Genomic DNA, 18,377 nt, shown 5'->3' on the forward strand with positions numbered 1-18,377 from the left:
TCGGGCCATCGATATGCAAAGAGTGATATTTCCCACATTGCGGGCCCAGAACCCAGTTGGGATACCACTGTGTACCCTTGAGCGAGCTACTTTACCAGTGTAAATATTTAGCCAGCTGCCTAAATGCATGTTTGTGTAGAAGCTGCAGAACTGAACAGAGTCAATGCCAAACACAGAGAACTGCGCCAAGCATATCGAGTGGCAGGAAGAGACACAGCTGGTTAATCTAGCCATTAAAGTGAGGGCATTAATGGCATTAAATGTCTGTCAATGGGGGGAGGGGGGGGGGGGTGTTGGCCTCCACGTTTTCTTATCCTAACAAAGAAGAAAAAACACCCCAAGGAAGCAACTGTGACTGTGGCCGCATGAGTTTCTCTGAGTTGTTGGCTCCCTCTCATGGTGTGTAATATAGCCCTGCTCTGTACACACACACACACGTTTGAGAAACAATATTCAGCCCCTCCTGCATGGCCTCACCTTCATTACCCAATTACACTAATACACTCACCCTGCTTGTAATGAGTGCGCTTTGTTGTGTCTTCTCTCACCTCACACACCTACACACACGCAATGACACACACGTCTGTTTGCTTATGGGTGGATTTTCCTGGCTGAATATCAGGTGGAGACCGTGTCTCCGTGTTCACCATAAGGGAGTAGCACATGTCTGGGGTTGAAACATGACACTTTAATGATCTGGAGAGCCTCCAAAAACTGTACGCCTCCATACTTTCTTCTTTCTTTTAAATCTCTTGCGAAACTTGGCTGCCATCCTCCTCGCGGAACAGACTTGTTTGTGCTTCAGAACAGTAGGGAATCGGCTGAAAAACACGATGGAGCCGACAGCCAGAGGGCATCTTCGCAGTGGGTGGAGGAGCCCACAGTGGTTGGACACCCACATGGGACATTCCTTAGAGAGAAGCGCTGTAAACAAACAAGTTTTGGCTCGGGGGTTCCCAAACCCTTCTGGATTTCTGTATCAGGGGTCTGATAGATTAACAAGTAGAGCAAGAAACTCATTATATATATATATAGAGAGAAAAACATACACACACACTTATTATAAATATATATAGAATATTTGTATACATTATTTTTGTAATGGAAAGAAGAACAACATCATTCAAATTTGGTTAATCCTCAAAAAAATTCAGCAATTTACATAATTAGTTCTAGAGCTGGTACAAATCAGATTTGTGACAATGAAACATAAGTTTTAACAGCTGCTTCAAAATCCATGTATTTCCAGGTCAAGAAAGAAGCTTCAAGCTCAACTGTAGGAGCTCAAGACGATGATCAAAGGCTGCCGAGCCACCGGAGACAACGTCCACGACGGAGGACAACGCAGCCGCGTTGCCACTAAACACATCGACGTCTTGGATGTGAGGTCTCGGTTCTGAGACGTGAAGTCACCTTAAAGCATGAGGCCGTAAATACAATGCGGACCAAAGGAAACCTAACCTCTCAAAAGACCAGACTGCCAACACACTTGAGAAACACAAATAGGTCAGAGTGCCAATATGTTTATTTCAATTCAGTCAATATTGTTAAAAAGAAAAGAAAAAAAAGCTACAATATAGCTTCGATATTTTCGTACAACATCACAATTGTTGTAATGAAATGATCTCTGAAAAACCGTCCTACAAAACAAGGTGAATAGGAGATGGTTTATCTGGAATTAAAATCAAAGTAGGCAAGAAATGAGCCTCACGAGTCAGATGCAACGCAAACAATTTACACATCCAATCCAGAGCAATCAAAAACAAATATATACAGTTCCTTATTTTATTATTAAATTTGTTTCATAACAAAAATATGGCAAACGGGAGAAAACAAAAACAGGTTTTGCTTCGTCCGCCCTAAAGCACTTTTGGAGCTACTGTTGTCCAACAATCACAGAGACGTCTTCACACCGGAGGGGGAGGGGGGGACGCCTTCATAAATATGTGTCCCCTTGCCTGGTGCCTGACTGCACACATGGGGTCCTTCATCCTGTATGCTATAGAGTGGGGAAACGACGTGTGTGCGTGTGTGTGTGCGTGTGTGTGCGTGTGTCCCGTTTACATAGCTGGAGTCATCCCATCCACAGCGAGGCCGGTATAATGAGCCTCTTTTTGGTCTGCCATGTGTAATGCAAACGACCGCTGCAGTCAAAAGACTTTCCTTCGGGCTTCACATGGGAAGAAAGAGTCAGACAATTGTGTCGCCGTGGTGACCGACAGAAAGGCCACAGACAATCTACGCAACAGTCACAAATGTGTGTTTGCTACATCCTGTTACATAACATTTCAGATCAAAGTCGTGACGGCGGATCCCCTTACGATCCGACCGAGCTGCGAAACGTCTGCCCATTGAGACGATGAGGAAACCAGAGCTTGGAGAACAGGTAGCTCTACCTGCGGTTACAAAAGGTCCTGACTCGACATTTAAATAAAGCTTCTCTAGCCTCTCGGATTAGCCTCTGCTTAGACCCGCAAAGTACTCGAGCTGAAAACACTGAAGCGCCAACACTGCTGACGAGGCCTCTTAATACGGTCAACGCTCCACGTTTGTTTTTAAAGCAACCCTGGACAGAGCGATTCAATATTAAAACAGACAACAGGGGAAACAATAACACTAAATCAACAACGCCTTGTGACTTTGCCCCCTGCACGCAGAGCGAAGGTAAGCTCGAAGGTCACTTGTGAGGGAGAGAGTTTGACGAGGCTCCCAACATTGATAAGCACCGATACACATCCGGCTTCTTCTTCTTCTTCTTCTCCTCCTCCTCCTCCTCCGCCTCACAACATTCATCAGGGGGCAAAAAGCAATTAATGATGAATAAAAAAGTGGAACAACGGTGACCTTTTTGTTGAACCAACCAAATGGGAGGTCTTCGTAAAAATAAAAATAAACATTTTAAAAGGAGGGAAAAAAATTAGCCAGAAAGGTTCATGCATCTGGGGGTTCGCTGCAGACGAGGAGAAGGAAAAGAGGTCCAGAGTTTTTTCTTTCTCGTGAAAGAGCACATCAGTCCTGGTGCTGGGGAAGGTGAGGATAGAGAGAGAGGAGGGCGGGAGGGGGATAACGGGGTGAGGGATGGAGGAGCTTATTTGACGAGCCTCTTGGCGACGTCTCCGTAGGCGATCTCGATCTCTTTGTCACTGGGGCAGGTGTTGGTGAACTCCTCGCGCGTGTAGGCGTGGTTCAGGTACTTCCAGATGGCGGTCATCTCTTTGGGGATGCCAAAGCCTCTGTACTTCTTGGCCACCACCTGGAGAACAAACAGACGCGTCACCGGCGGAGCAACGAACGCCGGTAGGAACCCAGGAGCACCGGAGAAATACATCGCTCGTCAAGAGATCCCACTTAGAAAACAATAAACAAACAGTTTCCTGAGCAATTAGTCGCCTCATTAGACGATCAGCAGAACATTCATCAATAAACAATGTTTTGTAATTGTTTAACAACTGTGGAGAAACTAGATACAATATTTACAAATAGTTCCAGCTCTTAAAATATGAAGATTTACTGCTTTTCTTTATCTTTATGATGGTGAACTGAATGTCTGAGTGTTGGACGGTTAGTCAGAAGAATATTATATTTGATGGCCATTATGACTCTATATTTATCTATAAAGTCATTATTTAAGAAAATAGTTAAAGATTTAAATCGACAATGGAAATCATCAATAGTTGCCAATAGAGTTGTGTCAACCTCTGTCGCAACAATAGAAAATGTTGCTCGTGGAAAAGGCCGTTCTTGTTATTTTTGAGAAACATAAGCAGCCAATATGTCCCAAGCTTAACCTATTGTCGACCTCATGACAAACTAACTTAAAAAAGGTCCCACAGCTATTGTTTACCAATTATTTTTGCCTAATTAAACTCCTGCTCTAGAGCATGCAGGCGTTTAACGACTTGATCTCGATTGATTGACATCCGACGGACCCCGTTCAGCGTGGGAAGTCCCACCTTTATTATTCTCGTCGTTTCAAGAGGTCCGGTGACCTTGTGCCCTTTGAAGGGCGTTTATGAGTCGGTGATGTGTAAAAACCCTCTCCCGCTCACCTTGACTATATGCAGCTTGGGCAGCAGGTTGCAGTCAGCCAGGGTCATCTCGTTCCCGTCCAGGAACATGCGGTCGGAGACCTTGATGTCCTCGATGCTGTTGTGGTCGATCTCGTCGGGCAGAGGCGAGCTGAGATACTCATCCAGCTTCTGCAGCGTCTTCAGGAGGCCGCGTTCCAGAGCTGCAAGGAGACGCGGGAGAGGTTATTACGGCGTCATATGCTGGCCAACCACATGGGGGCAGCATTTCACCAAGAGACAAGCCCTCGTGGGCATGTGTACATTATGAATAGTCATAGACACCTACAATAACGTGCTGCTGTATCTAATCTTATTTAAAGCTCATGGTCCAGGTGTTACACTTGGTCCCCACCATCTATGGATCGTTAATTAACAATTCATTCCTACGGTGGAAAATATGACACGAGCGCTTGTTCAAGTCGTGCAGCAGCAGACCTGACCCTTGATGTTGTTGAGGCAGCACTTATTGACTCATGAGAGTCAGCCGCCAACTCTGTTGACACAGCCGTGGTTTTCACATCCAGCTCACCGTGGTTCAATATTTCCCCCCACAGGTGGAGAGCAGACCACTAGAAACACGATACAGAATCTTGGGATTTGGCGAGTGCCATTAGGAGAACAAGTCGCCAAATATTTTCACCCCGGATGCCACAGAGTGTACGAGACAACAGATTACGTGTTCTCCCAATAATCATATCTGTTGTGTTTGTTACGGGGGGGTCCGGGGCGGCATGAGGCCGAGAGCAAGAGGGCCGAGATTGTGAGCACTCGTCAGGGTGGCTGCTCTGCGCTTTTCCAGGTGAGAGCAGGGAGCGTGAGGGCAAGAGGAACAAAAGCTCTGTGTTCCCATGTGAGGCTGTAAGCCACCAATCAGGGCAGGGCTACCAGAGTCGCCTAGCAACCAGAGAGCTCTCCCCCAACACAATCGGAAGGTTTCTGGATCTCTGCTCGTAACCAGTGTACCGAGAGAGAGAGACAGAGTGTGTGTACGTGTGTGTGTGTGACATACATGTGCAGGCAACTTACCCTCATTTCCATCTGGTTTTGAGTTCTTGATGAAGGCTGAAAACTTGGCGAAGATGTCCATACCAGTCGTGTTGGACTCAGGGTGTCTCGCACCGAGCTTGATGTACCTGCACACAGCATGTATGTGGTGGTTAAGGGATGATTCGAGTAATGTTATTATTTTACTTAATGCAAACAAACCCCCATTAAAAAATAGAATGTTTAAAGACCAACATCTACAAAAATCATATTAAAAACCCTGAAATATCATATTTCTCTGTCATGGACCTGAGCCGTGAACATAGGTTATGTAGAGTAAATACCACAAACACCGACTGCTGTAAATATTTACTAGAGCACCAAATGTATATCGTTTTCACAGCTGAAAACAGTTCTCAACACACACAATTACTCCTGTTTGAGTAATGTTTAAAGTAAATAAATACAGCACTCAGCTGTGTTAGGTCAACTATTTAGGTTTTTTTAATTTTTTTAATCAAGTGTATATTTGTGACCCATTTTAGAGAGGGAGCACAACACAGGCTGGGCCAGTGCAAAAGATGAAGTAATGAATGGACAAAAAGTTGTTTTTCCAAGTAAAAAGTGTCACTCCTTAAAGCCATACAAGGCCTCTACTGCTCATGAGCAAACGGAGCGTTTCAAATAGCCGCGTGCTCATGACAGCAGTGAGTCAAGAGCGTTCACCACGACAACGAGCAGCTACTCACTTGGGTGGGCAGAGGACATCCTCAAGGAACTCCTCGATCTTGTTGACGTCCGTTTTGACCTCGCCGTTGAAGGTGACGAAGGGGGGGTGCGTGCCCGGGGCCAGGTTCTGGAGGTCTGCCGGCTTCCTGGAAGAGAAGTGGAGCAACCTTAGTGCCAATTTAAAACACGCACACACTGAATGAGACTAGAGTCATAAGTGGCTGTGTGTGCGCGTCTATCTCGGCGAGTGCGGTTGCGTGTCTTTCTCTCTGCAGCCTTCAAAATCAGCACATGTTGTACCAGATGTCTCTGGCCGGCAGATGACAGACACACAAAGATGAGCATGTGTTGAATGAGCGGTGTGAACCGACATGAGATAACCACAGAGCCCAGATGCTTAAATCCCTCCCGCATAAAAAAACCTGCCATCAGGGCAGAGTCTGCTAGACACAAACAGATCGGGTGAGCCAGCAGACGGCGTGAATCCTCTTCTACCGGATGCAACACGTAACCGCAGAGACTTTTCAAATGGTCCGGCTTCTTGAGTCATGATGACGTTCCCAACGGCGGCCATGCTCTGGGAAAATCCATCCGGGGGCACAAAAAAAAAAAAAAAAAAAAAAACGGGAATGAGCGAGTCTTTGGCACGTGTGGAGGGGAAGCGGCAACCTCGCCCACCAATATCATTTATTGGGCAACAAAGTGTGTGGAGATTCACACACAAATATGAAGGCGATAGCTCAGGCATGATAAAGCGGTTCGCCTTGTGGCAGCGACATGTGACTTTTGTATCCTAGAGGTGGGACAACATGCGCTGTTCCCATTTAAAGACGACTATAAAAAAGGAGCCATAAATATGGCAAACACACGCCTTCTTTTACACAGACGCTTGATGTTTACTCAAGGTTACAGACACGATATAGAGCAGGGAAAAGGCAAAGCCCGGATCACTTGTTCCTCTGAAAAGAAAGAAAAAATATCAGTCAGACTGCTGAACAACGGCTGGTTAGAGTGAAGGGGAACAGACTCTGTGCTCGTAGGTGGAAGGCCAAGCTCTGTTTTATGGAACTCTTTAGGGAAAATGAATGCAAATATACTCAAACCTATCGTGAACATGCAGACATGGATGAGGACCAAATGTCTAGGCAAATGGACACTGCTTTCCTTCTTTCAGCTGTACACAAGGAGGTATTTATCTCGTCGTACATCTGTTGTGTTTTGCCAGCTAGCCGTTGTCTCCGTGTCCCAGAGGAGGAGACGCCCGGCGAGGAACCAGCTGTCACGCGGATGGAGCGGGCTTTGGAAGACGAGAGAAATCTGGATCCTCTGAGCAAAGTCACGTGACAAAGAGAGAGGGGGCCATATAAAACCAGGCGCTCGGCTTGACCACGTCTGAAAATAATCCGGTATTTGCTCGTCCTGCCTTCGCTAGTGGGAAAAACATTGAGGGAGCGTTCAGATGAGTCATACACACAGGGGTCATAGCAGGTTAGTGGCCTTTGGTACTGGCGCTCGCACGGGGACGCCAATCACGAGTCAGAATGCAAAGGATCCACGTTTTCTGGTGTCTGTGCCGAAAAATGAAAACGCGTCGTTGACCAAAATGTAGGCAGGATGCGAGCGGACAACCTCAAATAGCCTCTCCAGAGTCAGGATATTTATTTTCCTTAGATTTTCCCCAGCCTGACAAAAGGTTCATGGGAAAACCAAATAAGCAGCGTGGGGCTGAAGCGAGCGTGTGGGAGCGGGACCAAGGCGTTACACGAAGGCCTTTGAGGAAACGCCCGAAATAAAGATGTAGGACGCTATCCTGGTCAAACGGCCAATGACAGGAGGACGAGGAAGAGGAAGAGGACTCACCTCTTGAGGTCCACCGTGGTGACGTTGAAGACGACTCCTTTGAGCCACAGGATCATGAAGAGTCTCTGGGAGAAGGGGCAGTTCCCGATGCTCTCCCCATCACTTCCCGCCTTCGATGAACACACAAACAGACGCACAGGTTAGAGTGGGAGTAGATTAGAGGAGCAATACATGGCAGATACCGTTCATGATGACTGGAGAGCACCAGCTTTTATCTCGTCTTACTATCTTCCTAGTGCTCAAAACACAAGATAACAGAAAAAGCTCTTCAAAACATCTGCAACAGGTTTCGACCACTGATAGCACGTGGCTCAATGCAAAGACCCCAAAATAACCTTGACCCCCCCCCCCGGCTGCACAACCTTTATGGCCCGCGATGTTTTACTGCGCTCACCCAGAGGGCCCATTCCAGACAATGCCTCTTTCATGCACACTCCAGGCGGCCCTTGAAAGAACGCCAAGTAGGAGGGGAAGAGTGAAACCCCTTGTTTTAAAAACTTGGCACTCCCCCCTCTCCCGCCCCCATTATTTTGCAAAACTACTGTCCACGAGGAAGAGGAAACCTCTGGAGTGATTAAGACTCCCGTTTCCTCTTTTTTTTTTTTGCTCGACTGCACAAACACAAGGCCGAGCAGCGTGAGTGGAAGTGGCGTACGTTCCGCCAAAAGAAAATCGGTTTCGCACGGGCCCCGAAAACAGGATTTCCGAGGAACAGATTCCAAACACTGGAATTACAACATGCACGATTTCTAAATGGGAAACAACGACGGCAGCGGTTTCAGTCGCTCTATCACACTTGCAGCAGTCAACAGGGAGGCTGTGGGAGGGTCAGAGATATCTCCGGTCATCCGAACAACCAGCCATCTCTTTGTAGCGCTCGCTCCCGTCCATCCCTCCCTCCTTCTTAACTCCCACTAATCATCCCTCACTCTGCTCAGAGTGTAGGGGGAGAGTGCAGCAGAGGTCAGATATGGTTTGGATTCTACATCAGAGGGAAGAATAAGCATGTCATTCATTTCACTAAGAGTTGCCACGCATCTTAATGAAGTATGACATGCTGCCTGGCACACAATGTCTCCTGGCAAAATGTTTGCGGGACTGAAATCAGTCATCTGCTGCTTTTAATGAATGATGTATTGACCAAAACAATCCCTCCTTAAATACACCCCACATACCACAACCTTTAGGACAAGCGCTAAATGGCTCTGCAGATACCAACCCTGCCACGGTATGCCATTGTCCAGGCCAATAAGGAATGCACCTTATTCATCTATTCACAAGGACACGCATGGAGGTTATTCAAGTATCGGCGCTCTGGAATGCACCTCTCCATTCAGCGTGCTGCTGGAGCAGGACTTCTGCAAAACGGCTCAATGTGGTTTTGTGTTTGTCTTCAGTCACACTCCCGATTCCCTTCTGCGTCCGTCCTGAGGTCACATGCAAAGTGTGACTAGTCGAGTAATGCAAAAAGGACGTACGCAAAGCCAACCGTGTTTTCACACAGACTTGCAAAGAGCACCGGGGGAAAAAGAAGAAGATTCAAATCAGTTTGAGCTGGACCACTATGTGAACATAATATACGTGTTTATCATCAGGTTCTGCACCGTGGTCAATAGTGGACTTTGTCCTCGAGTGCCAGTCCAGCGGCTCCAGGCTGGCGGCCTTTGCGACGCCCAGTGGGACGGCTGTGTTTGATCTGCCTTCTGGCTCCCATTGTACGGCGGCGGTCCTCTCCCCGACCCGTCTGAATTCAATACGCGAGAAGCTTGGATTAGATCACTGCCTTTGTTTGGCGAATGAAAGCCCCCTCCCCCATTTCACCTTACATGATTCAATTACAAAACTAGAATGGGCACTCGGTAGAGCGCATACCTTCGCATATCACAAGCTTAGGCATTGAATTATGAACATTTTGGCATTAGTTGCATGCCAATTGGACACAAATGTATCGTGCTATGGTCAAAAAAAGATTTTGACCTTTCCATGACCTTGACCGTTGACCCGATCGATCCCAAAATCTAATCAAATGGTCCCCGGATAATAACCAATCATCCCACCAAATTTCATGCGATTCGGTTCAATACTTTTTGAGTTCTGCGAATAACACGCATACAAATAAATAAATAAATGGCGATCAAAACATAACCTTCCGCATTTTCAATGCGAAGGTAATAAAGCTTGGGCCATGATGACGACCCCAGACTGGCATTAGCTGATCCTCAGCAGCTCAGGTCGTCATCAATGGGACGAGTTCTACCGTGTTCCCTGCAGCACTGCACCTACACGGCGCCACTCATTGCTGGGTCAAGGGTGGCGATGCAGCGCAGCGACTGTTCCCATGGCGATGGACATACACTGTATGACATGAAAAGCAGAGCACACGGTGTGGAGGAGTTGGTGGAGTACCAACTCACAGGTGAGCTCCCCTTTCTGCAGACAACCGTTAAAACCGTGTCATTTGAAAATCGTTGGCTGCACTCAAACACGACAACCGGCTGCTGAAAAGCTCCAGTTCAGCGTCTCAAGAGAAAGGAACGGCGGCAGCAGCAGCTGAGAAAGACATTTCCCGCTTTGTTCCCGTCCCTCCCTCTCGGCGTCCGTCCACGGAGCCTCTGGGGCTCTCAGCCGGAGACGCATGACAGCAGGGATAAAAAGTGACGGACGGAGACGTTTCAGAGCAAGGAGGAAGGAGGGGAAGGAAAGAGGCCATCAGACATGAAGGGGAGGAGGCGGCAATAGATGCGCTAAGTGGGAGGAAGAGAAAAGACGGCAAGCTGGTGACTGTGCTTCTTTGGCACGCTGCTCATTTCTTCCTCCTCCTCCTCATCCTCATCTTCCCTTATCCTGGGCCCCTCAGTGGAGTCGAGGGAGGGTGGGGGGGACTATTCCAAAAATGCCCAGTTCCTCCCGCCGCAGAGGCTGCTTGGTTTAGCCGACGCGATGCCGTCGGCGCTGCGTTTCCACCGCCTGGGACATAAAATTCTGCCTTGGACTCGAGTCAGCAATAATTGTGCTGAATAACATTTTAACCGCAGGTGATGAAAATCAAAACAAGACTTCGATACGAAGCCTACAGCCCAAAATGAAGTATGACGGTCACCCCCGCGAGCATTGCTCTCCTTCGCCCCGCTAACACTTTCCAGAGGGACGCTATTAACGTGCGACATTCAACCTTCAGCAACAGCACAAAGCCCACGTCTGTAGGGTTCTTGGTGCGTCATCACCAGTGAGCCAGGGGAAAGAAAGCCAAAGAAAACACCTATAAAAATAAACACTAATAATTTTGAGCGGACCCTTATAAGGCAAAGCATGGCAGTTGAAAACGTTCCCCTTTCTCCAAGAAGTAGAGCAGCAGCTTGATTACAAAAACAAACGGCATTGACAGGAACACTTTTTTATGTGTCAAAAATGGCTCACATCTTGCAGACTGTAACACCATCTGTCACAGATTTGTACAGAGATGTCCTCCGATGAGAAGCGGCTATAATAATAATAATAGCGTCTGGGGCACAGAAGCAGCAGCTGACTACAGTCAACAGACTCTCAAGCTTTATTTAGGCTCAATGGTGAGTCAACAGATGATTGTTTATTTAATGCCAAACACACACAGACACGCGGCTGCCCAGCGGAGGGTGTGAGTCACGCTGAAGTCGGATGTTATCGAGGAGGTTGTGTCCAGAGCGGCGCGACCCCACAACGGAACAATGGGACCTCAGGAAGTGGGCCGGTGGCGTCTTTAGAAACACTTTCTGTTCTTCACTACCTCTTTATCGTTTCCCCTGTAACCATGCTCACGAAGGTGCTGACGTAATGACCGACTCATCACATCTTAGGGGTACTTTGAACAGGCACAACAGCATCCGCTAAACAAGGCAAGTCCTGTAACACTTAACAGAAAAACACTTTAACACTTAACAGTAAAACACGAGAGCTGTGCAACTTAACCTCATTCTGAATCACAAGTTCCTCCTTTATTTATGCGACAGAGGTTTCCCTTCTTTAGGCCGACGATGTGAGACCAGCACAGTAGTCGGCATTCAGGGACCGTGGATCTTGTTCAGGCTCCGCCCTCCTCCCGGTCTAATTTTAGTAACATGGCTGCCTGGCCTTACCCTCCCCAACACACTTCATGTGCTAAATTGGGTGGGCTGCTCGGCAAGTTCAAGCCACACTTTGACCGAAAAAGGAATTGCTCCTCCTGCCGCTCCTCCTCTTCCTCCTCCTCCTCCTGCTCTGACAAGCAGCAGGAATGTCCGTTTGAGAGTGGGCAGCCATGGTAATGTCATGGCAACGCCTCTCCCTGTTTGCTGGACACGGATACAGTCTGGGGCTGCAGTTGGGATTCACTGAGCAGCTGAACCCGAAGCGAAGAGTTTCAGACGGGGCTTCTGCCCACGGTGGTCTTGAGACACTCTAAGCTGACGTGTCCTTCTCCAGAGGTCAGAGGTCACAGGCAGCAGCAGAACAGCAGCCAGACGCCTGGAACGATTTGATGCGTTGCTCAAGTTTATGTCAACGGGGTAGATACTAGAACTCAGGTCATCAGCATGAATTGTATTACGTTGAAGAGGTTATAGAAAAAGTTTGAAAGGCCACTAACGATACTTTTAGAGTCAGGCTGCCGACACATTTTCAGCGTTTACATGCAAACGAGACATGCTTAGAATTTCAGGTCTTCAGGAAAATGTAATGAGACTAAGATGACCGGTCAGAATAAGGCCGAGTATCGAGCCACAGAGCAGATGAATTGGGGGAAAACTAAATTGTTAATTGTTATTCAATCAATGACTTGATTTTCGTCTAAATTGTGAGGATTTGTTATACTACATCAAGAAAACCTTCAGTAGGTCCCAGAATGAATACAATAGGTTTGTGAGAATATTCTGACGAGTCTAATCACCTTGTTGTGAAATAATATAGTTGTAGCTTTTTGTCTCTCAGTCACTTACAGAAATAAGACAATCTGAGAAATCTAGAAGTGAAAAGATGCAAGTAATGGACAATTTAAGTTTTTGGATAGCTTACTTTGAGGAGTCCAACTGGTTTGCTCCACAAAGAGTATCCCTATTTAACAAAAACAAAAAACAGCTCAAACATTCATTATTTACACACAAGCAGCCTTTCAAGAACATTTCTTAAACAAAATAAAGTCTAAAAACTGGGGTAAAAAAAAAAAACATTAAGCAAAGAAGAGTATGAACTAGGCATCCGATGCCACCTTTTGAAACTAAAAACAGATTTAAATATGATTTTGACAATTACCAAAAAGGCCTTGAGTTCCTATGAGTGAATGACTCGAGTCCTGAGACCACGCTCAGAGGGATGCGCGGACAGAAGACTCAGATCCTACACGCCGTCACATCCTTGGTGTGGCTCTGACTCATTCAGTGGAAACCTCGAGACTTCCCGTCAGACACAGGCCGACTGTGCCGGAGCACAGGGGCGCCGTCCAAGAACCACCGGGCTTCTGTGGAAAGTTGGAGACTGAAGTCTAAAAGAAGCTGACTGCATAACCTCGATGTTATAAGCACCAATTTTAGTATCAGTGTAGAAGAGATAAATGCAACAGCCGGTTTCTAGAAGCAGAGGACAGGTATGGAGTCATTAAGATCCAGAACCACAGAAGAAACTAGAATGGGCACTCGGTAGAGCGCATACCTTTGCATATCACAAGATTGGGCATTGAATTATGAACATGTTGGCATTAGTTGCCAATTGGATATAAATTGACCGTGCTATGGTAAAAAGAAGATGTTGACCTTTTCATGACCCGATCGATCCAAAAATCTAATCAAATGGTCCCCGGATAATAACCAATCATCCCACCAAATTTCATGCGATTCGGTTTAATACTTTTTGACTTATCCGAATAACACGCACGCATACAAATACACGGCGATCAAAACATAACCTTCCGCATTTCCAATGCGAAGGTAACAAGCCGACGGCCACGTGCGAGGTCAGCAACAATCACCCTCGCTCCGACTGTCGTTTCAAGTGTCTCGCGAACACGGCGCTGCAGACGGAGGTTCTGCATCCTGATCTGGTGGTCATTGCAGCGGTGACCTCTGCAGCCGTTTTATCCGTGAAGTAAAACACACCAATCCATAAACCAACAACTCTCTCTTTTGGATCCAATCTTCAACGTCTCTGCTCCGTGTTGTTTGGAGGGAGGCCTCACGCGCCGTCCTCGAGCTCACGGGGGGAAGGCCTCGTTAGCCTCTGGCTTCCTGGTCGGCAGCACAAATGAGGGAAGCGTTCCCTTGCAAACGGGCGAACCGAGCGCTTCCTGAGGATACATCGGCACACTAAATATCTCATACGGCCCATTTTCATCAAGACAGCCAAGAACAACGTGTTCTCCTCAGAAGAACACGAAATGTACTTCTGAACATGCGGACCCGGCAAAATGCAAAGACTGATCTGAAAGCGCCACTTCAACTGGTCGAATATTAATATTAATAAAAACCACAATGCCAGATCGATAAGGCCCGTGTCCGAATTCATTCATCCAGACGGTTACGGTGAAGAACGACTGACGGGCCAGGTGCTGCAGAAGAAGCAAAATACTCCGCGCAGAAACAGCAGCTCGGCACTCTCCAACCAGAACAAGTCATTAATCTTTGTCCCCCAAACTCATGATGCTGACTGCAGCATTACTGCGTGCTCGGGGAGAATATAAAAAGCTCCATTGATTTCCGACACCTATAAAAGAAGCAGTACACGTTTGCCAACAATACCACACTAACCGCTGAAAAGGGTGATTGTGGCTTCATAAAACAGCACAAGGCACACGTCCCATTGTCACATGCTGCGACAGATAGCGCAACATGACACACGACAGCAGTGTGACGGCTCCTCCCAAGGCCTTCGGAATAAACGAGCATCGTATACTGTGGACCGACGAGTTCAGATTGCCACGCGTGAAGCTCAGCGTCCAGAGAGAGACTCAACGCTGTGATGTGCATCGAGCGAGTCGTCCTGAAGGGCGTAAACACAGACGGGCTCTTGAGCCGTCCGCGGAGAAGCTCTCCGACGCGCGTTACTGGCGCGGCTGCTCCTGCTGGAAGTCTGGAGGCAGCAGAAGGTTTTAAAAAGGGGGGGGGGGGGTGGTGCGATCTTGGCGCCGAGAGACGAATACACAAGTGGAGCCCGACTGCTCCCCTTGACTCATCGATATTCTGTTCACCGCCAGACAGGCTGTTCGCGTGCCGGTGGCGAATGACTCACGACGCAGCTTTGTAACATCTCTAAAAATGATTTAATGATGAAGCATGCCCATTAACAGCAGCACGGCTCCTTCAACGTGGTGTAGAATTAATACAACCACCAACGTGACGTCAGAACAGGGAGCGTTGGAATGGAGACGGACGGATGGATCTTCTTCGGGATATAGAAAGGAACATTTTACAATGCCGTCACAATAATTCAACATCATTATTTGCAGTTGGACACTTTCATCCGTTTCAGATGTCATGCGAGTTCAATACATTTACAATCCCAGAACATGCATCAGGTTCTCGTATTACAACTTTAACCGTGTTATGTGTGGATGTGCCGAGCGAAAGAGAGACGGGCGGATGCTCGGGGAGTCATCCGCTACAGATCACCAGCTACTGCTCACGCGTGCAAAACAATATCTAATCTGTGATGAGTCCAAGGGTTGATCCGCCAGTTTATAAAAGGTCTTATATGATGCGCATTTGCAAACGAGGGAGCAATATAAACAGACAATGGCAAACGTCACTTCCACGCCCTGAGAAGATGAGCCCAATGTAAAGTGTTCCCATAGCAACTGTAGCTATAAACACTACAGGTGGAATAGTTGTAGGATCATCCAATTATCTCTGAACTGGGACGGTCCGCTACTTCTTAAAAAGGGTAAACGATGTTTACGGACACGGGGGCAACTCGTATCCTGGAAGCACAATTAGTCAGCTTTGATATGTGGCGGTGGCCGAACAGATCTGACACGTGTGTGTCGAGAGCACACACACACACACACACACACACACACACACAGTTCGTTATCAGCCGTTCCCAGAGGCCCGGCTTGCAGCAGCGTGCCTATGGCAACCGGCGTGCCCGGCCATCGTCTCCCATGACTGTTTAATGCAGTGCAGTAAGAACAATTAATATCAGACGTGGACATGTCGCGACGGGCACATGACAATGTGAGACAAAAGGCCATCTCGCACACCGAGACACGAGGGGGGAACGTGCAATGGAGGAAACGTCTGCGCACAAGCCAGACTAGGGAGGGAGGGAGGGACTGAGGGGGAAGAGCCACATGTGGAGAGCTTCCAGGGGTGTGGGTGATGTCGGCTGCGAGGGGCAGTAAAAAGAAACGCTGCTGCTGGCCAGCTTGTTCCCATTTGTTCTGCCGCTGCACCGCCGCCTCATCGGTGCCTCACAACAAAGGCCTCTCCTTTAAGAACTCAGCAATTCTAGTCGGACATGTTTTTGGGGGGACTTCTACCGAGCCAGAGTACTTATCCAGGCCTGAGCTAACCGAGTACCAGCTCAGCCAAAGGGTTTGACAAATGCCCCCCCCCCCCCCACGCCATCATCATTAACATCGAGTGCACGCTCTTGTGGTCAGCGGCACCCCGCTGCTCCATCACCTCCATGCCCTCTCCCAGTCAGGACCCCATAATTCCCTCCCACTCCCCCCTGTCCCAGCCCTGCGCTCCCCCTCTTTTTCCTCCCCTCTGCAATTTTCCCGCCCTGCAAAAGCAGCAGCCTTAAAGAAAGAAAAACAGCCATTCACAAACCTCCCACCATCACAACACTATTATGTACACGCTCCACTCGAAGGCAGGCAAAGCTGTTGATCTGATGTCATGAAGAAGAACATAATCGTCTAGAGAAAAGCCCATCAAGCTCCCTCATCATGAAGAAATGTGATGGATCAAAAAGATAGTTATATGTAAAAGAACAACACATCACATCACACAGTAGCAATAGACCACAATTATGTTGCATACTCTCGCCATATGGAAGTGTGAAGAACACTTGTGGAGAGCAACTGCTTCACAAAACGGATCCGTCTCGCACAAAAACAACCATCTTAGGCGTGGTGGGCGACGAGGTGACCCCACACCCGACCTCACGTCCAGTCGGCTGCTTACAGCCCACGAACAGCCGGACTCCAGGTTTATATTCTCTCCTTCCGAGAAGCTTAACGTTTCATCCCATCGACGAGCACGTGTCCCGGCTGCGATGGTCCTCGAGTACCGGGCTTTTGTTCCTGAACAAGCGGCCGGTTCTCAGCACACCGGGCTCCTCGCTCCCCCTCCGGGGGAGGGAAGCTGCTTCCGCCCCGCTCATGACACTGCGGGCTCCACATGGAGCTTCAACTTTAAAAATAATCATTTATTTTTTTACTTAAAGCGACAATAAGTCTTTTTCTAACGTGTCTATCAAGTGGAGAGCGAAGCCCCCCGTGAGTGAAACACCAACGCGGAGCTCAGCTTAAACGGACTCAGCTCAACAACAACAACACAACTAGTTTGTAGAAGAAAAGCAAATAACGGAAATGAAGCGTTTATCATGTCAACATTAAATAAAAATGTCTCCCGTGCGCCTCGCGCCGCCGTCTCACCTTCACGAACAGCTCGATAACGGGCTCGTCCTCCGCCTTCACTCCGTTCTGCGGTACCGACAGCGACATGGTGGGAGATACTTTAAGAAGTTTAGCGAACAAAAGATGAGTTTTTGTTGTTGTCTTGCTACCACGCCCGACGTTGCTCGGTCCTCTTCTCCAGCTCGCTGCTGCTTCTTCTTCTTCTTCTTCTCCCCCCACCAGCACTGAAGCCCAGTCGGCGCTTCTTTTCTCCCCGAGGAGGAGGACCCGGAGTCGGAGGAACTTACTAAAGTCTAATTAATGAAAAGCGGACGAGGAGGCGGCGGCGTCTTCTGGTAACAACTGCTCCAACGTCTCTTTAACGGTTGGCCCGCGAGGCTCTTTATGCTGGCGGAGGAGTGATAAGGACGGCTGGAAGAAGCAACGGGAATATTTAAAGCAGTGATGTCATCCGAGGCGCGCACACACACAAAAATGTGGGCGGGTCCGTGGAGAGGAGTCTTCTCGCTGGGAGGAGGTGAAGAGGATACGAAGAGGATGCACCAGAGCCGCTCAGCGGCTGCGGACACACAGCGCTCCTGGGCTCGGATGTTTCTGCTTTTTGATATGAAATTATTAGGGATGCTCCGATCTGATCGGCGCCGATCCATATCGGCCGATATTCCCCTTATCGGTTTTGATCGGCGTTCTCAAAACGGCCGATCAAACTTGGCCGATCACGATGACATAAAATCTGCGAGAACTATCAGAGACGTTTCAATCGCGGCGCATCGCAATGGAGCAAATGCGCCCGGCGAGGGCCGGCAGAGTGCAGAGGTCCACGAGGGGATCCTCACGCACCGAGCGGCGTCCCTGTCCCGCCGAAATGCGGTCAACTCAGCCGACACTCGGATCTCCGTGGTCAACTCAGCCGACAAATAATTTCTGTGCCCCTATAGACTGATGTTCACGGTACATGCATTTGATCAGGAGCACGCGAGGGTTTTGATAAAGTTAGCGGAAGGATTCACGTGACACAACATCCGGTTTTGCAAAGTTAGCGGAAATAACGACGTGAAAAAACATGTTTTTCAAAATAAGATGTCGACAAATCATACACTAACAAATAAAAGTAAACAATGAACTGATTTTGTATCTTTAGATCGTTT

At 48.1% G+C, this 18,377-nt stretch overlaps 1 protein-coding gene across 2 annotated transcripts; it reads right to left on the bottom strand.

The window, feature by feature from the left end:
- Positions 1-1,507: 1,507 nt before the first annotated feature.
- clic4 (chloride intracellular channel 4) lies at positions 1,508-18,322 on the bottom strand. 2 transcript variants are annotated; one of them, XM_056426828.1, is made up of 6 exons: positions 17,248-18,322; positions 7,644-7,753; positions 5,804-5,929; positions 5,097-5,203; positions 4,050-4,231; positions 1,508-3,253 (listed from the first exon to the last, which is right to left on the bottom strand). In XM_056426828.1, exons 1-6 carry the CDS (start codon positions 17,314-17,316, stop codon positions 3,089-3,091), a joined length of 759 nt encoding a protein of 252 aa, XP_056282803.1. In that variant the 5' UTR covers positions 17,317-18,322; the 3' UTR covers positions 1,508-3,088. The 2 variants fall into 2 exon arrangements, with proteins under 2 accessions (XP_056282803.1, XP_056282802.1); XM_056426827.1 differs by lacking the exon at positions 17,248-18,322 and adding an exon at positions 14,393-14,515.
- Between the last annotated feature and the right edge of the window lie 55 nt (positions 18,323-18,377).

Source organism: Pseudoliparis swirei, chromosome 11, assembly GCF_029220125.1.
Source record: "Pseudoliparis swirei isolate HS2019 ecotype Mariana Trench chromosome 11, NWPU_hadal_v1, whole genome shotgun sequence".
Classification (NCBI taxonomy): Eukaryota; Metazoa; Chordata; class Actinopteri; order Perciformes; family Liparidae; genus Pseudoliparis; species Pseudoliparis swirei.